Genomic DNA, 13,314 nt, shown 5'->3' with positions numbered 1-13,314 from the left:
ATTTTTAATCTTTACATTTATCTATTACAGACATTAAAGCATATCTCATTTATAGATGCCAGTTGGTTCACTTAAACTCAGAGCAGCTATTTCTAAAAGAGAACCAGAGGCTGGTGCCTTCCTAGACGATATCTAAGCCCAAGGAAAGCATGGGCCCCCATTAAAACCAGAAAATATCATTGTACAGTGTAACCTCCCTCCCCCCATACCTAATATATACAAATTACACTATTTAGTTCATTACATTTATTTAACCCTTTTTTTTTTTTTGCTTTAGATTTTATCCAGTCTTAAAATTCCAGCGCACATTCATTTTCAATCATACAACAGCTCAAAGTGGTAAAAAAAAGGTCATTTATTTTGGCTCAGCCGCTGTTCCACCTCTATACATTCTTGTGCTTATGGTGCTAGAGTTCATCTGACCTCTGAGATTTCTGCTTCCCCAACCTGCTATATATAAAGTTATTTCTAAACCTGCATAAATAATTAGGCTGCCTATGCCTATCTGTTGCTCCTTCAATCCTTCCTCTCCTAGCCCACAGCAGCGCTCACATTTCAACTAATTTTTTCTCATCAGATCAATACATGAAAATAATTAAGTAGTTAATGGAAGAGAATTACTTATACCTCTTATATATATCTACTACACTATACATTCATTCCAGTAAACTTCAGTCTCACTCCCTTCCCTTCAGCAGGATGCTTGTGTGTTTAGGACCTTCACCCCCCACCCCCACGTGCAAAGCAGCTACTAGCACAAAAAAGCACTAGCATTATTACACACTGGACTCTAATATCACAAAAAAATGTTCTTCCATCAACCACCTCCCCCCACGGTAGCCATATTACCACCCATGGCAACTAATTAATGTTTTTGGGCAGCTACCTGCTCAAGACTGGGGCCCCTCACTGGATTATTACAAATTCAGTTCACCTTTGGTGTAAAAAGTGCAGTTCTTCACTTTTTTACCTTTTAGTCAGCCATTAACATTTGGGCATTACATGTTTGCTCTCTTAGCTGCTCAAATAATTTCCAAATATGAAATATTTGTGGCAACATTTTGAAAGATACCCACTTTTATCACACAAGAAGCGTGTGCGATTCAGTAACACTCGTTATCAGGAATTCAGACTCTTACTGACACAAACTTGCAGCTTTCTCAGTTCCCTATAAGGGCTCAACTGCATTCCACCAAACATGCTCACCTCGGAAAGATTGTTTTCTTTATCTTAACATGTACATTCATAAATAATCAATATATTTAAGTTAAAAAAAAATTTCTGGCTCTGGCAAAGCTCTCTTCTTCCATGGCTATGACATCCAGCAACAAAAGTGGCCTTATACTGGGCTACACATAGCCCCTGGCATGCCTGAAGGTTCTCTGATACGATAACATCTTTCCTCTAGTGTCTTCATATTTCAAGGCAGTTGTTAAAGAGCATACTTATTTCCCATCCTTCCAAACATTGGTTCAGATGCTGTTAAAAACAGCACGCAGTTCAGTGGTTTCTATTTAGCATCCATCAGATATTTTAAAGACATGATCAATCCTTGCAGTTGTCCTTCCATTGCTCCTGTGTACTACAGCAGGCTGCAGTCCATTTCTGCATGTGGTCTGGATGCCTGGTAGTGGTATTCAGATACTCTGCTTGTAGATTATGGCTGGTACTTATAAAGACTAATTTGGGGTGGAAGTGGTGGAATGCTTGAAGAATGTGGTTAGTATACATAAACTTAACAGCTTTGTATGGAACCTGGCAGAGTGGTAATACTCCTTTTCCAAGTTCATGCTGGCTGTGCGATACTAGCAGGCCCAAGAAAATGGTAGGGCCTGGGGTGTTGGAGAGGATAACATTGTTTATAGCCAAACTGGTTTTTTTTTCTGTGTATGAATCCTTCTCTTCTTTGAAAGCAGGTTACTGTCCCAAAGCATTAGTAGTGCTCAATGGCCCCATTTCTCTCCACCACACCTTCAGTTCCAAGGTACCCCAGAAGGATCTCACCCCGGCGCTGGGACAGCTGAAGAATGTCCTCTGCAAGTAAATCCACTGACGTGTATCTCACTTTATCCAGATCAAACATGTCCTTCAAATACTGTACAATCTGGTGCTGCAAAGAAGACACATAACTTTTTAGAACCACACTGCATCACAGGGATGCCTTTAACCTATATAATTACGGGACCAGGCCAGGGCCACTTATCTCAATCCAATTATAGGTAGAAATTAGAGTAAAAAATGAAGTAGAGAGAGATAATATGAGAAACTAAGCAAATGCTGGGATTCTGATGTCACTAGAGGCAGAACAGAAGTATCTGAGTTAGTTTACTGAGTGTAAATGGGCAGCTTCAGGTGTGCGCAACTCTAAGGAAGTAGGAAACAGTGAGGCTCCAAGACAACTGGTATATGGTCTGGTGTGGCCAGTATAAAAAGGTATAGAGCAATAGAGCATTCATTCCTCAGAAAAATGTAAGCAGAGACTTACTTTAAAGAAACTGCAGATCTCTGAGAGTTGTTCTTTGGGTCCAAGGAAACCGAAGGCAAGTACAGGACTGACGTGCTCTGATACAGAGTAAAAGTGAGAGATAAAACCATCTGGAACCTACAAAACAAAACAGCTCAGCTGAGAAATATTTTATATCTATTTTTAATTATTTAGGCATTTGATATATGACCCTTAAAGCAATGGCATAGCAGAGCTGTTTACACAATTAAAGCATAAAACGATAGATGGGAATAAGGGTAACTGTATTAGGAGAAATGAAAAGAAGGGGAAATCTGATAAAAAGGGGAACAAAATATACAGACTCAGGCCACTAACTGCTCTAGCATGGAATGTTGCTATTTATGACCTGCATTGGCCACTGTTGGAAACAGGATCCTGGGCTAGATGTACCATCGGTCTGGCTAAGTATCAACATGCTTTCTTTAAGCATTACTAAAACTAATACTGTGCTTTTCTCAGGGAAAGAAGGGGAACAGCTAATTGCCCCTATCTCAATTAATAATATACCTCTCAAACTAACTAATACCATCAAAATTCTAGGTGTGCTTATAGACAACAAACTTACGTTTCGCCTACACATCAGTGTGTTGGTCAAAAATTGTTTCTATAAGTTGAGGATGATACGATCATTAGTTCCCCTTTTCGACAATAATTCCCTTAATGTATTAGTCCATTTTCTAGTAATCTCTAAATTGGATTATTGCAATTCTTTATTAAAGGGGGCATATTTAAAAGATATAAAATGTCTCCAACTTATTCAAAACACAGCAATTAAGATAATTTCAGGCTCAAAGAAATTTGACCACGTCACCCCATTACTACAAAAAGCTCACTGGTTACCTGTTATTCAAAGGATAACATATAAAATTGCTCTTCTAGTTTTCAAGACTATACAAACCAATGCCCCAGCATTTATAGATAGACTTTTGATTCCGTATGACCCCTCGAGAGTTCTCAGATCTACTTCTCAGTTTACCCTTAACGTCCCTTCCCTGAAAATAATCGGAACTCGTCGTGCTCTTATTTTTTCTGTAACTGCTCCAATGACTTGGAACTCTCTTCCCCTATATTTAAGAATGGAACGAAATTTGCAGAAATTTAAAAACAGTTTAAAGAGCTTTCTTTTTAAAGATGCCTTTAACTGAAAATACAATGCTTTTAGCTAAAAACATATTACTTATCAATTTTAGCAATTTCTAAAATTGATAATTTTAGCAGTTTCCAAATTTGACATATATCTTTGCCAGCAATCTTTCTTTTCCCACCTCCCTTATGTATTTTTTCTTTAAAATTGTAGTTCTCCCCCTCTTTCCTATTGTTTCTTGTGACCTTACAAAGCAGTTACCCAAGTATGTCTCATAATGAATCATGTACGTTTAATTTCTTAAAATGTTAATGTTCTTTTTATTTTTTTTACTCTTTGTACAACGCTTTAAGAACATAAGAATTACCACTGCTGAGTCAGACCAGTGGTCCATCATGCCCAGCAGTCCACTCACGCGGCACCCCTCTGGTCTAAGACCAGCACCCTAACTGAGACCAGCCCGACCAGCACACGTTCTTGTTCAACAGAAACTTGTCTAACTTTGTCTTGAATCCTTGGACGGTGTTTTCCCCTATAACAGCCTCTGGAAGGGCGTTCCAACTTTCTACCACTCTCTGGGTGAAGAAGAACTTCCTTATGTTTGTACGGAATCTATCCCCTTTCAACTTTAGAGAGTGCCCTCTTGTTCTCCCTACCTTGGAGAGGGTGAACAACCTGTCCTTATCTACTAAGTCTATTCCCTTCAGTACCTTGAATGTTTCGATCATGTCCCCTCTCAATCTCCTCTGTTCGAGGGAGAAGAGGCCCAGTTTCTCTAATCTTTCGCTGTACGGCAGCTCCTCCAGCTCCTTAACCATCTTAGTCGCTCTTCTCTGGACCCTTTCGAGTAGTAACGTGTCCTTCTTCAGGTACGGCGACCAGTGCTGGACGCAGTACTCCAGGTGAGGGCATACCATGGCCCGGTACAGCGGCATGATAACCTTCTCTGATCTGTTCATGATCCCCTTCTTTATCATTCCTAGCATTCTGTTTGCCCTTTTTGCTGCCGCTGCACATTGTGTGGACTGCTTCATCGACTTGTCGATCAGAACTCCCAAGTCCCTTTCCTGGGAGGTCTCTCCAAGTACCGCCCCGGACATCCTGTATTCGTGCATGAGATTTTTGTTACCGACATGCATCACTTTACACTTATCCACGTTGAACCTCATCTGCCATGTCGATGCCCATTCCTCGAGCTTGATTATGTCACGTTGCAGATCTTCGCAATCCCCCTGCGTCTTTAATACTCTGAATAACTTCGTATCATCCGCAAATTTAATCACCTCGCTCGTCGTACCTATGTCCAGATCATTTATAAAGATGTTAAAGAGCATGGGTCCAAGCACCGAGCCCTGTGGCACCCCACTGGTGACACTTTTCCAGTCCGAGTATTGTCCATTTACCCCCACTCTCTGTTTCCTATGCTCCAGCCAGTTTTTAATCCAAGTGAGTACCTTTGGATAAGCGTTTAATCAAAAACATGAATAAACTTGAAACTTGTTCACTCTTGAATAGCTGCTGAAATAGCCAAGTTTTAAGACCTTTTTTATATTTAAGAAAAAAGGATTCAGAATGAATATGCGCAGGAAATGCATTCCAAAAAGATGAGGGCCTAGGTAAGAAAAGGCAGTGTTTCAAGAGATATCCAACCATAATTGCACTGGTGATGGAAGAGAGAAGGTCAGCATGGGAAGAGCACAGAGCAACCAGATTTATATGGTAGCAAATTAAAGTTGATACCCAAGAAAGAAACAAAACTCAAGTAAGAACAAGTATCTTATACTTCAAAATGTGCAGTGATTTGGCAGCCACTGTTCTAACCTGATAAAGAAGGGGTAACCATGTTCATCAATGAGAGGCCTTGTGGCAAGTTCAAATGAAGCAAATGAAGATGCTCAATTGTTTTGAGAGTTGATCTGTTATACAGAGTATTACAGTAGCCTAAGAAATTAATTTCTAACTATTGGTTATTGATACAACTTTTTCTATACTACAAGTAAGAGAGTCTCCCAGTCCATATTTCCTCATAGTAGTAAATAATAAATCCCACGAGACTTGATCAAAAGCATTTTCAGCATCAAAACTAATCAAAATAGTCAATAAAAATTATTACTAACTCCAAAAAATATGATCATGTCACACTACTTTTAAAAGAAGCACATTGGTTACCGATCTCACACAGAATAACAACATTTAAAATTCAGAAAACTAATACTCCAATATTCTTATATCGATATTTAATACCATATTCCCCAGCTAGATCCCTTAGATCAGCAGATCAGTACTCGTTGACCATTCCATCATTGAAAATAATTGGCACTAGAAGAACTACAACTTTTTCTATCTTGGGACCCCAGCTTTGGAATAAACTTCCAATTTTTCTGCGCACTGAAACCTCCTTAGAAAAATTTAAAAGCAAATTAAAAAGCTATCTTTATAAAGACGCATATGAATCTTAGATCAGATAATCTTCTTTGATTTTCCTATTTACTTCTAGATTAAGCCTTTTTTTAAACATTTTTTCCAAACCAAGTTTCATTAAAAAATTTTTAATACCCTTCCTGATGTTGCTCCTTTCCCAAATGTTTTTATTTTTGTTTTTTTCTTTTAAAACAAATGTAGTTTATCCTTATATTCCTTATGTATCTTTAATTAACTATGGATAGGTTTGTATGTTTTATTGTCTCAAATGATTTTATTTGTTCCCCAAAATTTTTAATATTGTTATACGCATTGAAAATACTTGATATTGCGTTTAAATCAAAACTACAATAAACTTGAAACTTGAAGGTCTTATCCTGCTGCACCACAACAATAGACACCAAAATATTCTATGTCCTGATCTCACACCTATTAGTGGCTCTGCAATTAACTGAGGTAGTTCTCTAGCCAACCTATTGGACAAAATCTTTGCTAGAAGCTTCATTTCACAATTTGACAATGATATTGGTTAAAAGGATCCTCTAAGAGTATAAGAACATAAGAAGTGCCATCTCCGGAACAGACCCTAGGTCCATCAAGTCCGGCGATCCGCACACGCGGAGGCCCCGCCAGGTGTACCCTGGCATAGTATTAGTCCCCATATCACTCCAAGCTTCTCATAAGAGATTCGCATCTAGCTTACCCTTACCTATGTCACCTTAAGCCCCTCATAAGGCGGTGTACATCTAACTTACCCTTAAACCCTAGAACAGTGGATTCCGCATTGGATATGGTGATGGGAGAGGAGTGAGGTAGAGATGCATGGGGAAGAGAGAGATGAGAGAGTAATGTTGGAATTGGTGGTGGAGAGGGAACAGTGGGATGGTTGGAAAGGGATGCACGAGGGGCCTCAAGGAGGTGGGAAGAATACTAGGATCTGAGTTACATACAAACTCAACTTAAGAATGGGTCAAAAAAACAGAACCCGTTCTTAACCCAGGGGCTGCCTGTACTTGACACTAGTTTAAAAAATTTCTGCTGGTTTAAGAGTCAGTATTTTTATAAAGGACATTCTTAATAAATGCAAGATCCAAAAGTGAAACTTGAATTTCTGAACAAAGTACTGATTTATGAAAAAATAAAATTCATTATAAAAAAGTTTCCCCTCTCATTTATCATCTGAATTCCTGAGTGTTGGGATCACAGCTTAGGCACAGTCAATAAAGTTTGATAAATTAGTTAACAAATTTAATTTCTTAAGGAAGCACCAAGAGAGTTCCACATCAAGTACTAGTGAATCTCAATCATCTATGAAAGTCAATCTGCCAGGTTCTTCATTCCTCATCCACCTCCTGTATCGTTTCCATCGAGGGTCTTTACCTCTTCCTCATGTTTATACACCTCATAATTTTCTCTCTTCCAGAGTTCTCGTTGTAGGAAAGTGCTTTTTTGCTGTTCTTCTAAGCTGTTGAACTGAGACTGTGACATTTTCATGCATTTGCGTATGATGTACAGTTTTTCTTTTTCTCCATATTCCTGTCTTTTAATATTAAAAGAATAAACCCATCAACAATACCAGGCAATATACCTGCATTCATAGACGGGGGGCTAGGACGATTTGAAATAAGAGGATATCATATATTCTAGGCTTCTGATAGCCCCCTTTGATATCTATTTTAGTTTTGATAAAGCACAGTTACTTACCGTAACAGGTGTTATCCAGGGACAGCAGGCAGATATTCTTAACGCATGGGTGACATCACTGACGGAGCCCCGGTACGGACACTTTTAACTAGAAAGTTCTAGTTGGCCGCACCGCGCATGCGCGAGTGCCTTCCCGCCCGACAGAGGAGAGCGTGGTCCCCCAGTTAAGATAAGCCAGCTAAGAAGCCAACCCGGGGAGGTGGGTGGGACGTAAGAATATTTGCCTGCTGTCCCTGGATAACACCTGTTACGGTAAGTAACTGTGCTTTATCCCAGGACAAGCAGGCAGCATATTCTTAACGCATGGGTGACCTCTAAGCAGAGAGGGAGGAGGGATGATTGGCCATTAGGAAAACAAATTATGTAACACAGATTGGCCGAAGTGTCCATCCCGTCTGGAGAAGGTATCCAGACAGTAGTGAGTAGTGAACGTGTGAACTGAGGACCAAGTGGCAGCCTTGCAGATTTCCTCGATGGGCGTGGAACGGAGGAAAGCCACAGAAGCGGCCATAGCTCTGACCTTGTGGGCCGTGACAGCACCTTCCAGTGAGAGACCGGCCCGAGCATAACAGAAAGCAATGCAGGCAGCAAGCCAGTTGGAAAGCGTCCGTTTAGAGACAGGACGACCTAGACGGTTAGGGTCGAAGGACAGAAAGAGCTGAGGAGACGAGCGATGGGCCCTGGTACGGTCAAGGTAGTATGCAAGGGCACGCTTACAATCCAGCGTATGCAATGCCTGTTCCCCAGGGTGAGAATGGGGCTTAGGGAAAAAGACAGGCAACACAATAAACTGATTGAGATGGAAGTCCGAGACCACCTTGGGAAGGAACTTAGGATGGGTGCGCAGAACCACCTTGTCATGGTGAAAAACCGTGAAAGGCGGGTCGGCAACCAGTTCATGCAGCTCACTAACCCTCCTGGGCAGAGGTGATGGCAATGAGGAAAAGCACCTTCCAGGTAAGGAATTTGAGCGAATTTGAGGCAAGAGGCTCAAAAGGAGGTTTCATGAGGGCGGATAAAACCACATTCAGGTCCCAGACGACTGGAGGAGGCTTCAGAGGTGGTTTGACATTGAAGAGGCCTCTCATGAACCGGGAAACCAGGGGATGAGCCGTGAGAGGTTTTCCGAGGATAGGCTCATGGAACGCTGTGATGGCACTTAGGTGGACTCTGATTGAGGTAGACTTGAGGCCAGCGTCGGACAGAGAGAGCAGATAGTCCAGTACAGATTCCACCGCTAAAGAGGTGGGATCGTGGTGATGGAGTAAACACCAAGAGGAGAACCGGGTCCACTTCTGATGGTAACATTGGAGGGTGGCTGGCCTCCTGGAGGCAGTCAAAATATGACGGACAGGCTGAGACAGAGTATCCGAGGAGGTCAGCCCGAGAGAAACCAAGCTGTCAGGTGGAGCGAGGACAGATTGGGATGCAGTAGAGACTGATGTTGCTGTGTAAGTAGAGTAGGAAACACCGGTAGAGCAATGGGCTCCTTGGAGCATAGCTGGAGCAGGAGGGAGAACCAGTGTTGGCGAGGCCACCGAGGAGCAATGAGAATCATGGTGGCTCTGTCCCTGCGGAGTTTAAATAACGTCCGTAACATCAGAGGTAGTGGAGGAAAGGCATAGAGGAACCGATCCATCCAGTCGAGCAGGAATGCATCCGGGGCCAGACGATGAGGAGAGAAGAGTTTTTTCTCTCGACTTATCCGCGGCATTCGATACCATCGACCATTCTTTATTACTATCTAGACTGACAGATTGTAACATCACAGGTCACGCTCTCAACTGGTTCATATCTTATTTTCATCAACGCAACTCCAAAGTTCATATAAAAAATCAAACCTCTTCTTCAGTAATCCAAAATTTCGGAGTCCCTCAGGGCTCCATCTTATCTCCACTATTATTCAATATCTTTCTATCCCCTCTTCTTTCTCTCGCACAATCACTAGGTTTCTCTATTTTCGCCTACGCTGACGATATCCAGTTGCTTTACCCGATTAACACTTCAAACCTTTCAGATATTACTGATCTGAATACTAAACTGGTTATCTTAAGCGATTGGCTCTTCTCTAACAAACTATCACTCAATGCTGACAAATCTTGCGGTCTTCTCCTCCCCATTAAAAAATCCGAAGTAATACCAGGAACAATATACATCAAATCCATACCATTGCGTATGGAGACTAAAATAAAATTATTAGGCGTCATCCTAGATAGCGAACTCACATTTCACGATCACATCAGTTCTGTTGTAAAAACTTGTTTCTTCAAACTACGTATCATTCGTTCCCTCAGATCTATTCTAACTACTGACTCGATTAACACTTTAATTCATTCCCTAGTTATTTCACACTTAGACTATTGTAATTCTCTTCTAAATGGACTCCCCCAAAAAGAACTTCGTCGGCTGCAACTTATTCAAAACACTGCTATCAAACTCATTTATAGAATCGGTAAATACGAACACGTCACCCCTCTTCTTAAAGAGGCCCATTGGCTCCCAGTCACTCATCGGATAACTTATAAAATCATATTGCTTACTTTCAAAATTAAACATTCCCACCTGCCCCTATTTCTAGATAAACTAATAATCCCCCAAAGTTCTTCTCGTTCCTTAAGATCATCAGATCAAAAACTTCTTTACATTCCGTCTCTAAAAGAATCCTTTTACTCAAGGAATACTAATTTCGCTATAATTGCCCCCACATTGTGGAACTCTCTCCCCCAATTTCTTCGGGATGAAATCCAACTACTAAAATTTAAGACTAATCTTAAAACCTTTCTATTTAAAGATGCCTATGCCAAATCTTAATCTTTTTGTCCACTTGTTTTCCCTTTTTTATATCTAATCTTTATCTTCAGCGCATTTCACTCATATCATGCACCCTCTATGTTATATCCCTTCCCTCTATCTCATTTCTGCTAAGATTATGTAACTTTTTCCCTACCTCCCCATTTACCCTCACTGTCAGGTCCGTTCGTATGTTTTATATGTTGTTATCTTTCCCACTAATCTTCATTAAATATTTCATTTCTTCCTATTTAAATTTTATTGTTAACCGGTCAGATATTTGTTTTATGGTCGGGATATAAAAAACCAATAAACTTGAAACTTGAAACTTGAAGAGTCTGGAACAGAACTGGGGCAGCTGATGGTTGTGAGGAGCTGCAAAGAGGTCCACCTGAGGAGTGCCCCAGTGAGCAAAGATGGAGCGGAGTGTGGGAGGATCCAGAGTCCACTCGTGAGGTTGAAGGATGCGGCTGAGATTGTCGGCCAGGGAGTTCTGTTCGCCCTGGATATAGACAGCCTTGAGGAAAAGACTGCGGGCCGTGGCCCAGGTCCAGATGCGGATGGCCTCCTGACAGAGGAGGGGAGATCCGGTGCCGCCTTGCTTGTTTATGTAATACATGGCGACTTGGTTGTCTGTGCACAGGAGAAGAACCTGAGGGTAGAGAAGGTGCTGGAAGGCCTTGAGGGCATAGAACATGGCCCTGAGTTCCAGGAAATTGATGTGATGTTGACGCTCCTGAGGGGTCCAGAGTCCCTGGGTGCGAAGATCTCCCAGGTGAGCTCCCCATGCATAGGGGGAGGCATCTGTAGTTATGATCATGGAGTGATGGGGTAGATGAAAAAGTAGACCCCTGGAAAGATTTGAGGAGTTCAACCACCAGTGAAGAGATTGCTGAAGAGACGATGTCACAGAGATGGGATGAGAGAGAGGATCCGTGGTCTGCGACCATTGGTTGGCTAGAGTCCATTGAGGTGTCCTGAGGTGGAGTCGTGCCAGAGGAAGCACATGGACTGTCGAGGCCATGTGGCCCAGGAGGACCATCATTTGCCGAGCTGGAATGGAGCGACGAAGGAGCACCTGACGGCAGAGATGGAGCAGGGTCCGTTGGCGGTCGGAGGGGAGAAACGCCCTCATCAGAGTGGTGTCGAGGACGGCTCCAATGAACTGAAGTCGCTGTGAGGGAAGCAGATGCGACTTGGGGTAGTTGATCTCGAACCCCAGGAGATGGAGGAAGGAGATGGTGTGCTGAGTGGCTTGTAGCACAAGTGGAGACGAAGTTGCTTTCACTAGCCAATCGTCCAAGTAGGGGAACACCTGGAGGTTGTGAGACCTGAGAAAGGCCGCCACCACAATAAGGCACTTTGTGAACACCCGGGGTGATGATGCGAGGCCAAAGGGTAGCACTTTGTACTGATAGTGATGGTGCTGTACCTGAAATCGGAGGTAGCAACATGAAGTCAGATTGATTGGAATGTGAGTGTAGGCCTCTTTGAGGTCTAAGGAACATAGCCAGTCGTGTTGAGAGAGAAGAGGATAAAGCGTGGCAAGGGAGAGCATTCTGAATTTTTCCTTGACCAGACACTTGTTGAGGTCCCGGAGATCGAGGATGGGACGGAGGTCTCCTGTCTTCTTGGGAACTAGGAAGTAGCGGGAGTAGAATCCCTGACCCCTTTGGTCTGAAGGTACCTCTTCGATGGCATTGAGAAGGAGGAGGGAGTGGACCTCCTGCAGGAGGAGGTGGGATTGGGAGGAGTGGGAAGCAGACTCTATGGGAGGATTGTCTGGTGGAAGAGTCTGGTAGTTTAGAGAGTAGCCGTGGCGAATGATGTTGAGGACCCACTGGTCGGATGTGATGACCTCCCAACGGCTGAGGAAGAGTTGAAGGCGTCCTCCGATAGGTTGTGGAAGAGGTAACGATGGTGGGAGACTGGCTATGCCCTGGAGAAAAAAGTCAAAAGGGTTGAGACGGTTTTGACGGAGGGAGAGGCTTGGCAGGTTGGTGAGACTGGGAGCGAGCCTGAGTGTGATGCTGTTGACGAGGTCGGTGAGGCTGTTGTTGTGGCGGGTTGAGAGGTCTGGCCGAGAACCTGCGCTGGTAGGAAGACTGCTGTCTGTAGGGGCGAGCAGGCGGAGTCTTCTTTTTAGGTTTCACCAGAGTATCCCACCTGGTCTCGTGTGCTGAGAGTTTCTGGGTTGTTGAGTCCAGGGACTCCCCGAAGAGTCCATCACCAAGACAAGATGCGTTAGCCAGGCGGTCTTGGTGGTTAATGTCGAGGTTAGAGACTCTCAGCCAGGCCAAACGTCGCATGGCAACAGCCATGGCAGATGCTCGAGAGGTCAGCTCAAATGAGTCATAAATGGAGCGTACCATGAACTTCCTGAGTTGGAGTAGGCTGGAAATCTGCTGTTGAAAGAGGGGAGCCTTACGTTCAGGAAGGTATTTTTGTAAGGAGGAGAGTTGTTGCACCAAATGCTTCATGTAGAAGGAGAAGTGGGAGGTGTAATTATTTGCTCTGTTGGCCAACATTGCATTTTGGAAAAGGCACTTGCCAAATTTATCCATAGTTTTTCCCTCTCTGCCAGGAGGGGTGGAGACATAGACACTGGAACCCTGAGTTTTCTTCAAGGTGGACTCCACCAGGAGAGATTCATGGGGCAATTGAGGCTTATCAAATCCTGGGATTGGGATAATCCGGTACAAGTTATCCAGTTTACGAGGGGCCACGGGGACAGTGAGGGGAGTCTCCCAGTTCTTATAAAAAGTTTCCCGTAGGATGTCGTGGACGGGTAATTTAAGAAATTCCTTGG

General features: G+C 43.0%; 1 protein-coding gene across 3 annotated transcripts in view; it reads right to left on the bottom strand.

The window, feature by feature from the left end:
- Nucleotides 1-257: 257 nt before the first annotated feature.
- MIGA2 (mitoguardin 2) overlaps nt 258-13,314 on the bottom strand; it is a 71,016-nt gene continuing 57,959 nt past the window's right edge. For all 3 annotated transcript variants that reach the window (XM_033961397.1, XM_033961398.1, XM_033961399.1), the window contains 2 exons: nt 2,486-2,602; nt 258-2,110 (listed from right to left, as the gene is read on the bottom strand). In XM_033961397.1, coding sequence (XP_033817288.1) covers nt 1,934-2,110; nt 2,486-2,602 — 294 coding nt within the window. In that variant the 3' untranslated portion in view covers nt 258-1,933. The remainder of the gene's footprint in view (nt 2,111-2,485; nt 2,603-13,314) is intronic.

The sequence above is a fragment of the Geotrypetes seraphini genome, chromosome 10 (genome assembly GCF_902459505.1).
Source record: "Geotrypetes seraphini chromosome 10, aGeoSer1.1, whole genome shotgun sequence".
Taxonomy (NCBI): Eukaryota; Metazoa; Chordata; class Amphibia; order Gymnophiona; family Dermophiidae; genus Geotrypetes; species Geotrypetes seraphini.
This window is presented reverse-complemented; position numbering and strand designations above follow the sequence as displayed.